The sequence below is a fragment of the Ornithodoros turicata genome, chromosome 7 (genome assembly GCF_037126465.1).
Source record: "Ornithodoros turicata isolate Travis chromosome 7, ASM3712646v1, whole genome shotgun sequence".
NCBI lineage: Eukaryota > Metazoa > Arthropoda > Arachnida > Ixodida > Argasidae > Ornithodoros > Ornithodoros turicata.
Window position 1 is genome coordinate 42,095,019 of NC_088207.1, and position 10,683 is coordinate 42,105,701.

General features: G+C 48.7%; 1 protein-coding gene across 2 annotated transcripts in view; it reads left to right on the forward strand.

Annotated features, from left to right (window-relative positions):
* LOC135401128 (probable ribonuclease ZC3H12B) overlaps positions 1 to 10,683 on the forward strand; it is a 33,755-nt gene that overhangs the window by 15,658 nt on the left and 7,414 nt on the right. For both annotated transcript variants that reach the window (XM_064633332.1, XM_064633333.1), the window contains exons 2-3: positions 4,967 to 5,208; positions 5,285 to 5,704. In XM_064633332.1, the coding sequence (XP_064489402.1) occupies positions 4,967 to 5,208; positions 5,285 to 5,704 (662 nt within the window). The remainder of the gene's footprint in view (positions 1 to 4,966; positions 5,209 to 5,284; positions 5,705 to 10,683) is intronic.

A 10,683-nucleotide genomic window follows, 5' to 3' on the forward strand; every position in this document is an offset into this window, starting at 1 on the left:
AGTCCCGTTACACCTTGCTTCATACTCGTCATAATAGCGCATCGTGTGACATCTGGCCAGAGGGTCGCGTGGGATAGATATTGTAGGAAAAACCCGCGTGGACACGGCCTACAATGCAAACTGTCACCTCATGCAATTGAAAAGATAGCTTTATTGACCTATAGCGATATACAGTGTGTCCCAGCTAAATGCGAACAGATTTTTTAATATATATATATATATATATATATATATATATCACTTTTTTCGAGATGGTCAGTTGCAATATAGCATATGCAGAAGGGCACTCCTTAAGAGGGCACCAGCAAACTCCCAAGGCAATGTCCTAATTAACTTTCAGTAATTAACTTTTTAATTATAAAAGCTACGAAGTTGTCCCAATGAGAACATCTGGACCCTTCGATCACCTGATACCGTAGAAGTTTTCAGAACAAAAACCCGTCCAATAGATCACCCGCCAAAAATTCGTGAAGGAACACCTTTTTTTGTTGTTGTTGTTGTTGTTCATTGCGCCTCTCCAGAGACGCGTCTTCCCTTCACTCCCAGTGTGAGAGGGTGAAGGAGCACAGTGCCGCCTCATGCGTCGAAGATGAGCTTTAACTTGCGGAAACAAAACAAAAACAAATGTATCGGGTGACGCTATCAGGACTTCCCTTATCGTGGGTTGCATTTTCTGTTTTCCTTTAATCTTTTTCCAGGACGCAAGAGGGGACAGTGTGCTCTTTCACCCTCTCACATTTGGAGTGAAGGAAACACGCGTCTCCGAAGATGCGTTATGAACAAAATAAATAAAGAAAATGGTGTTCCTTCACGAATTTTTTTCCGGACGATCTATCGAACGGACTTTTGTTCTGAGAACGGCTCCAGTATCAGGCGATCGAAGGGACCAGATCTTCTCTGGAACAACTTCGTAGCTTTTATAATTAAAAAGTTAATTATTGAAAGTGAATTAGGACATTGCCTCAGGAGTTTGCTGGTGCCCTCTTAATGAGTGCCCTTCAGCATACGTTATATTGCAATTGACTTCATCTAAAAAAAGGTTATATATATATATATATAGTTATTAAAAAATCTGTTCGCATTTAACTGGGACACCCTGGAGATAGTATTAACGGGGGTGTGCTGGGAAAATCCATGGACCAGACGCAACGGAGTTACAGCGCCTATGACGTTTGACGCAGCTGTAACGTACGGGTCGTGGGGTCGTCACTGTAGCAGTCTTCCAGCTAAGAACGGCAGTCAACCCTAGCAGAGTCACTCCGCCTGAGAAATTCTACTGCAGCGCTATCAGGTGCTGCCTCTAGGGCTCCTGTTGTTTCGGTGACGGCGCACTTGTCGTGGCGCAGAGTGGTACGGCTAGCTATTTCAGCCAATGGGAACAAGCTCGTTGCGGTGCTTAAACGTACCGTTCTAATGGCGCATTCCATTGGCAGAGCTGGGTCAGACGTTGAATATTCTATTGGCGGAACATGGGCAAAGCGTTTGCTCCAAAAAGCAATAGTTCTCGACCCACGTGGCCAAAGCAAACCCGGGAAAGCACGGGGTCACGCACCCCGACGGGAGCACGCACTCCAACCCCACCCAGTGCGGGGCGAAATCTGCTCTCCCAAAGGAATACGGCATTATAGGTTGGACACGACTATAGCACGCGAAATCGGATACTTCTGCGTTGCGCGCGTGTGCAGCTCAAGCGTCTACATCACCTCCTCTTTCGCTTTCTTTGACGTCCTCTTCCCACGCAATATTCGTCGTGGTCAAAACTTGATTTGCATGCTTCTTAGGCAGCGAAGACGATATACCCTCCCTCCGTTTTTTATTCTCTCCTTGCCGTAATTTATATCCTCAGTTTCATACCATCTATAGCGGCGCGGGGGAGGAGAATCCTTCTTGGTATTGCGCATACCTCTTGCTTGGCTGTGCTATGGCTGCAGTTCATCTACCTGCGTGAAACCTGCTGCGTGGAGAGCGGCCAGCGAAAGGCCCCTTGCATCGCCTCTGACCCCTTGCGTGGGATGAAGCGAAGCTCTTCGAAATATATTTCATTCCCAGATAGCGCTCCGTCTTTTTTTTTTTTTTTTTTTTACATCCGTTCCATCCGGTAGTGGCGGGCGTCACGCTGTGCCTTCTCTGGAAATGCTATCTTCGTTTCGCCCGATCGTTCGAAGCAGAACTTGACGGAAGTAACCACGGAGTCGCGTTCTGGGCCGTACCTCTTTATAACATACTCCATGAATACTTGGAAACCGAATGCGAGCACGTTGGTGTTGTCTAGGCGTTGGTTACATTTAACCTGGGTCCTCTTGGAAGGACAGGCACAAACGGAAGAGACGAGGCTAGTGTCTGGTTCGTTTTGGTGCACGGTGCGCTAAGACGATATGCGTGAGATTTGTACGGAGTTGGGGGACTCGGGATGTTCTGCAGCTTGGTCGAGCACCGTTTTGTATACTTAACTGCCACGTAATAATATGGTCCTTGAGTATAGGCCGTAAAATATGCAGGCGGTCCTGCGGGCGCATTGCCAGAGGTAGCTTTGCACTGGTTCGTGCATATTCATATGCAACTGCATATCAAGCAGCCATCGGAAACATACAGGTGTACACGTGCTTCTCCGGTATATGGCACTGGGCGTCTCTCCAGGTCAACCGGACACTTCGACCGTTGTGTCAGGTACGTTGTTCGACGGTGCCTCGTTCTTCTTGCCAAGCGCTGGAGACAGAGGAGCATTAATTGCCTTCTGCCTTGCCTTGTTTAGCAACGATAGGAACCGACGAGGAGAGGCTTTGATTTTTTTTTTTTGATTGTGTGTTAGCGCCGCGAAGCAACTGTGGCTATGAGCGGCGTACAGATGTGGACAGACGGAGAGAGGACAGCAGGAAGGAGTGGGGGACAGGGGAATTAGTGTGCGTCCTGGGCCGACTTCAGGGGGAACTGTGCAGACATTCGTCTGGAAAGTCTTCGGAAAACCCAGGGAAAACCTCAGACAGCACAGCCGGCGGTAGGATTCGAACCCACCACCTCCCAGTCTACAGCACGACCTTGGTTACCACCAACGAGAGGACGCCTTAGCCCACTCGGCCATGCCGCTGGTAGAGGCTTTGATGGCTTCGTCGTTTTCGAAGTTCGTTTGCTAGCGAACTTTTGGTCCATCACAGATAAAAGCCTGGGTGTTTTGACTCAAACACACGTTTTCTGCATTGCCCAGGCTCAGGTTTTTGCTATGATCAGGGCTGGCGTCTACGGGGGGGGGGGGGCAGACATCCACCGAGGGGGCGCAAAAATGACGGCCCAATTCATGACTGCTGGAATTTCACGATGTTTGGCGTCCAACAACCCGACGACAGTCGTCTGTAAAGCTCTGCTGCATTGTTAGCCGGTGTGGTCTTTCCATGGCATATATTAACGCATTGTGTACAAGCCTACCCTTTCAATCGAATGGAATATAGCAAAGGTTCCATGGGGCGCGCTTTTCATTCATTCCGTTGTGCTGTGTTTCGTTTCGGGGCGTCATGTGCTTAGGGATCACCCACGGAACGCACAGCCAAAAAAGTTGTGTGGTACGGGCGGGGGGAGGGGGGCACACACTCCGAGATTTGCGCCCCCCCCCCCCCCCCCAAGACCAAAAACTAGACGCCGGCCTTGTCCATGATAGAGCTCGTCCGCAAACGGGCCTGCATTTTTGCAGTCCTTTCAAACTGTAGATTATCTCGTATTTTTTCGGCACGTCATGCAACACTAGCGGTCTTAGTTTATAACTCTGACGTCGCCATACCCAACACTGGGCAGCTCTTTCGGCCTTGTTGGGGCTTCATCAGCATTGCGCAGTGAGTCGAAAAGCCGGCCCTTTTGTGGTTCAGCACCTTCCGCCAAGGGGTCATCCAACATCAGCGGTGCCCTCATTATCTTTCCATAACAACTACAGCAATATATTCACCGGACCACAGTGCGGCCTCAGCACATCCGCCCTCGCACGTATAATGGAGCTGGGTGTTGCTCACCCCTGAAACTGTTCAGGGAGTGGCTACCCAAGCGGGGGATGATGGCTCGCGTGTTAGCCACGCTGCACACAGATCTCCATCGCCGCCCACGAAAACGAAGGTTCGGGGGGAGCGTTTCTTGGTCATCATCAAAATAGGCTGCCTGTGCTCGAGGGAGGGGATCTGAGGTGCGGTCTCCGATGTGTGTGATGGCCCTCCTGACCCGAGATTCTTCTATTTCTCTCTCCCTCTCTATTTCAGTGTTGTTCCTATGCGTGCGTTTTCGCGCCGATGAAAAAAATTTAAATTTTAATTGACGAAGCGTGCCTATGTGTACGTGGTAGTTAGATCACGGAGGACAGTAGACCTCTACCCCAGAAACGTCATCATGACGTTGGTAGACAGACTGAAACCGAAACAAATCGGAAGGGGAGGACCGGGGTCCACGAATGGGCACTTGTTCGCTGCCTCCTATTGAAAGAAAAGTAGGTCCGAAGGTGGCGTCCCTTTCAGGGACCATCGTAATCCCCTCAAGACCGTGGCTTTCGGGCGTGACCTTGTTCGCCCCTAACTTTGAGCGTCGTTCAACTCTATCGAATACTGGCGCTGTCGAACACTATGACGTCATTTGTTTACAAACAAGGAGAGGTCTGTTTTGCTACCTGTTAGTGACACGCTGCCCTAGTCATGGGGGACTATGTTCGACGGGTATGCTCCATTATTCCAGAGGGACAGCATATTGGAACATCCCTAGCGTAGTTCCCGGCATGCTTCGAACTCAGAAATTACAGTAGCCAGCCAAAACTACAGGTTTAAGACGGGACGTGTCTAGTCTCTTTTCATCGAGTTACTGCGAAGACATACTTAGACAACAGATGTGGCAGCTTAACGGAATCTTAGACTGTACACCGATAAGTGATGCGTGTATTCGGCGTCTGATATTGGCAGTTTGGTGCCATATTGTGGACGTAAAAATATTTCCTTCTTCCCAGGAGCTGTTGGTGGCGTCGACGGAGACAGCGCACGAAAAGCGATGTGTGTATCCCCTGGACGTGGCCCAGGGCCTGCTCTCCCTGCGACAGGAATTGGAAAGAGCGACGCAGGCTCTTTTACTGCCAGATCCCGCTACACCCGGCACGCTATTGGTCCGTGGTGGGCACCAACAAGTGCAAACGGCAATACAGATGCTCGATGCCAAGGCGAAAGATCTCCCCGTCAGGGAAAAGCTATCCTGGTATGCCCTGCTCTTTGAGGTGGTTCTTGAGAATGTCTTTCAAGCTCATTCATGGCGTGTTTCATTTGCTGTGCAGGCGGCGGCGAACGTTGGAGTCAGAAGACTCGAGTTACGATTCGGATACAGAAAACCAGGATATAGCGGCGAGCGGCAGCAGTGCGGCTCACCACGAAGACGTCTGCAGGACTGTGTCTGAGACGTTGGGTGCGGAATTCGCGGAGTATGTGAGCAGTAGTGGGGGTGCTGGCGCCGGCAACCAGTATGCCACTAAAGTGGAATTTGCCGTCAAGCTGGGCTACACGGAAGCCCAAGTGCAGATGGCGCTCCGCCGGCTGGGACCGCAACCGACGCAAAACGAACTGTTAGCTGAACTCATCAAGCTCGGTGCTCGAGATCCTCCCGAAGATGATCTTGCGCAAGTGGTGGCCAAGTCAAGGCCAGCAAGGGACGACGAACTCAGGCCGATTGTCATCGACGGCAGCAATGTTGCAATGAGGCAAGTGAATGTTATCTGGGTTATGTCAGCGGGGTTCCGACTGGAGATCGGTCCTTATGGGGTCACACTGGGGTACGTACCACAGAGTAGCTTGGAAAGACGCGACTACTGGACGACGGGGACCACGCGGTGCTCCCCGCAAGTTCAATAAGCGCCCCCTCCCGCTCAGTTTTCTCGACGCATCGAGTTACCTCGACAATCAGCGAACATATCCTCTCTGGGACGGTGTTCGTGTACAACAAGAAAGTGGCCCATAAAACGATCCGCTGTCGCGTTTTGGACGGCCGCAGGCTCGGCGAGGTAGTACCATCACTGCTCGGTCGCTGTGCAAGAGGCTGTCACTATGTATCATTGCCTGCGGAGAACGCAAAACAAAGTTGGAAGCGTCTACCCGGAAGTAGGACACGCGGTAATGCTTCTTCCATCCGTGGACAGACTCTGTAAGAAGGGAATACCCGTTAAGCCGGTCCGCACCAAGCTCGCTCGGAAAAAAAAAAAAAGGAAAACACACGCAGACGACACAACGGCACCTGAGGGAAACCGAAGTTAGTCTCTACCTAGACCGTCTGCTCTGTGCAGTCACGCCACGTGACGTTAATGACGTTAACGGGATTGCGACACTGCCTGCAGAGCCAGTGTACGGCAAACACGTTTCATTCTTTGATCGTTATTAATATGCCGGTTAGCGCGCTTTTTCCCGTCTCGAACGTTCTGTAGATGAGGAACGAACCCTCGGCCTACGTGCCTTATACCACCCATCCTGGTCTCAGAAAAATATCAGCAATCCCGCGGGCTTTCCTTTTAATGTCCGCTCCCAGCGTACACTTCACCCGTAATGAGCGTGTTTGTGCAGGAGACAGAGGCACAGCACAGGAAGAGGGGGTCGATGGCTGCTCTTTACGCGTTTCGCTTTGCAGATAATGATTGTTGGTTGCAGCAAAACATGTTCCACTGACAATAAAAGTTGTTATTCCGCTAGTCTCACATGCTCCCTCAAGCTAAATTAAATGAACTGAAAGCTCCGGAGTTCATACAGAAGTATGTCTCGTATGTGGTATTAAAGCAGTTGTCGCAAATTTTCTCATTCATCCTCGCTGCATGTATTTGTTATGGTAGTCGTTGAGGTTCACTAGTGACATTCAGCAGGGGGAAAAAAAAAAAAGACCGAAACTTTGCGAAAGGAAAATGCAATGAAACCAAACGGTGCAACTGGTGTCCTTCAAGTTCCTTCCCGCAGTTATCAACCCCAAGTCATCGAACAAATCGTTTCCCGAGCCGCCGACAGAGCATATTTAAAGTTACCACCCCCGAATGTATGTATTCCCACAGCGTCTCGATGGTAAAGAGGCAGGCATGCTACACATTCCCAAAGACAGAACGCATCGCCTCAGGTAAACAGCAAAAAGTAAAGAGAAAAAAAAAATCATTTGAAGTAAAAGAAACAAGCCGAGGAGCACGACCACCGACAGGATCCGGGTAGAGCACACGATGGTGGCTCCCCCTTTTTTCCTCAGCAGATCACCGCCGCACGGCAGGCTCAGCGGCAACATCCTCCTCCAGATCCTGCTTTCGAGACTGGCTCCGAAATTTGGCGATGCATTTTTCCGAACGTGGGTTCATCAACAAACCTGTTTTGTTGCTTCCCGCTCACGTTGTTTGAACATTTTTGATTTCATTTTATTTTACGAGCTTTTTTGATTTGTTTGACTTTGTTGTCCGTCTGCTACGCCTATGCGTAGCAGACGCGTGATTGGGCGAGAGTTTGTTTTTTTTTTGTCTTCTTTTTTATTCAGAAGAAAAGGATCGGTGGAAGGAAGACCATTGTTGGGCTGGGACGTTAGGATATCTACGCGGAGAGATGATGGTGGCGTGGCATATATTTTAGCCCTGTAAATGGAGAGGGGACCGGTCGTGGCCGAAAATCGTGCACTATTATAGCCGACGTCGATATAAAACTCGTGCAGCCGATGAGAGCGTGGTCGAGAAAAAAAACAACTTATTTTGCAGGATGGTGAGGAGCGTCGACCCTGCACATGATTATAAGATGCGTATGTTATATCCTTCGCGTTAGGAAGTTGTGGCTTCGCCCGGAGTAGCTAAAAAAAGCGACCTTCGTAGTAGTTTCGGTGTCATTGTTTCAGCGGACATCTACAGAGTTCATTGCGTTCCACGGATCATTTCTGAATTCCCGCATTTGGGATATCGGACAAAAAACTACAACGTGATCAAGTGCCAAAAGTTTGTTTTCTTAATTGGGTATTTTGTAGGGCCGCGCGAGTATTCGAATTTTTCGAATTCAGAAGCGAGTATAATTGTGTGTTAGATTCGGATTCCGAATCGAATATGGGATTCTATATTCGAATGTCGAATCGAAGGGATGTGTCTTCCAAACCGAATATATTCGAATAGTTCCGACGATGCACATGCAAGCCCGCTAACACCAGAAAAGAGTATAAAACAGAGTAAGTGCTGCTTTACGCGAACATGCATATCTGCATATCTATAACAATATGCTGTATATTCATGCATGCGCTGCATATGGGTTCGGTTATTACCTAAGTCTTCGCTTCGGTTATATAACTATTCGCTCGGTATTTGCTTCGGACATGAGACTGTTCGCGTAATACTCGCTTCAGTTACATATCTACACGTGCCATATTCGCTTCGACTACACAACTATATATTCGCTCCATATTCGCTTCGGCTATACATAACCACTCGCTCTACATTCGCATCGGTTACGTAACGATCTGTTCCATATTCGCTTCAGCTACATAATCCGCTTAGTATTTGCTTCGGGTATGAGGCTATTCGCTTCTGGTGGGTAACTTTCCGCTTCGGTTACATAACCATTTGCTCCATATTCGCTTCTGGTAGAAGACTATACACTTCGGTTACATAACTATTCGCTTCATATTCGCGTCTGGTTGACAACTATCCGCCCCGGTTACATAGCTATTCGCACCACATTGGCTTCGGTTACGCAACTATTTGCTTAGTATTCGCTTCTGGTAGATAACCGTTCGCTCCATATTCGCTTCGGTTGCGTAACAATTCGCTCCGCGTTTACTTGGGATATGGCACTATTCGCTTCGGCTACATAAGTATTCGCTTAGTATTGGTTTCGATTTTAAAGTTACTGTTTGTGTAGTCCTACCTCACATGTGCCCTACGAAAGTACAGCTAGTATGACACGTGACATGGAGGTGGCCTTTCCAGAGCGAAAAGGGGGCCCTCGCAGAAGGTCACACTCGTAGTGCGTTTTATTTTTCACGTACGAAGAGAAAAAAGGTGCCCCTCCCGTCGTTCCTAGGAGTAAGCGGTCCGCAGCTGCCCGGAATGAAGGGCCAGGAAGGGAAAGATGCCTGGAATGCAGCAGTATCACGCTTTGAAAGCGAGTTTCCGTGGGATCGTGCTGGCCACCGTCTGTAATGGCCACCGCGTGATCACGAACCGCCCAGCAGAGAGGAATGCCACCACGATCTGTTTTGCGCACAAAGAGCTTTCTCTCCCTTCGGCTGAGGCTTTCCTTTTCTCTGTCATATATTTTACAAAATGCCGGGCGATTCGTGGGACGGACTAAAGCTAAGCCACGTGTTGTGGGACTTGGGGTGACGGTTACAGTTCTTCTTGCTGTTTTTATCTTTATGATTGTACGTGGCTCGCGTTATATCCTGTTCTGAATAGTTATGTCATGTACCTTTGTAAAAATGGCAGATGTAGGTGATGGAATTTGCCATTCACCATTGTGTAGATTGTAGAGATGCATGCAGGTTCCGAGCGCAAACTAAACTTGTGGTAATGCCGTGGTAACGTGGTAATGCCTTGATGTGAGGAATTCGGCTATGTGGCAGCGGCGATCCCGCAGAAGAAGAAACACGATGGGGCTGTGCGTGTTCAAGCGATGCATAAAACAATGTTCATGGTTCCCACTGGTGCTTGAAGCTCTTGAATGCTCTGGGATTCGAAAACGCATTTACAGAGGTCGAAAAAAAAAATCAGGTCCAGTGAAATTTTCGACAACCCTTGAAAAACCCTCGATTTTGCATCTTCTTAATCCGAGGTCAGAACTATAGATAGTTTCGTGACCGCAGGGAGTTGCATGTAGCAGTCAGTAGCGGCAGCAAGTGTGAGAGATGAATAAATGTATATTCATATTTTTGTGAATAATTTTAAAGTCCTGGCCATAAACCATGTTCTTTGTTCTTGTTCCGAAATTGGGCGGGAACTACGAATGTTTATGAAAAAAAAAAAAAATATATATATATATAAGTCCTCTTGACAGTAAAACGTGTTATTCTTCAGGTCTTGTGTTTTATTGCTCTTCATCGTGGTAACGTCGTCTGCAATGCCTTCTTGCCTGTAGCACAATCTATTTATAGTCACTCTTTAGGGTTCCAGTTGCTGCGCGACGCTCACTCACAGTTTTAGTTGTGATCCATGTTTACCGGTCTAGTACTCAGACAACAGTGAAGCATATTATTAAAACAGCGCAAATACAACGCTGCCTTGTACGGTGCTTTTTCCACTTTCTATCTCTCTTAGCTACGTAAAAGGCTAAAACAAGTTATCGGCCGTTTTCCTTAAGAGGTGTAAATCCCAGATGTACACATAAGGGTCATGTCCGGGTGCAATCAGGGTTGGTAGACTTCATTACGCGAGGGACTCCACGGTCGGTTGCTGCCAAGAGCCATCCACTTGCCAATAGGTATGCTACTGCCTAAAGAGAAAGCGTCTCGTGTACCCTCTCTATCGGCAAACCATGACCCACAATCCCATATTCATCTGGTTTGCTTCCACAGCGATGGCGGAGATCGCTCTTTTCTTTCTTTTTAACGCTTTTCAAGTTCCTCGTGCAGTTTTCCACAGTTGAGTGAAAGCGGATTCGGCCGTGGAAAGGCCCCGTGGGCCGGTGCCGAACGGGTGAGCGCGCGATCGGCAGGTTCTTGCTGTTTCCTTCCTCGTATACACTTCGGAGG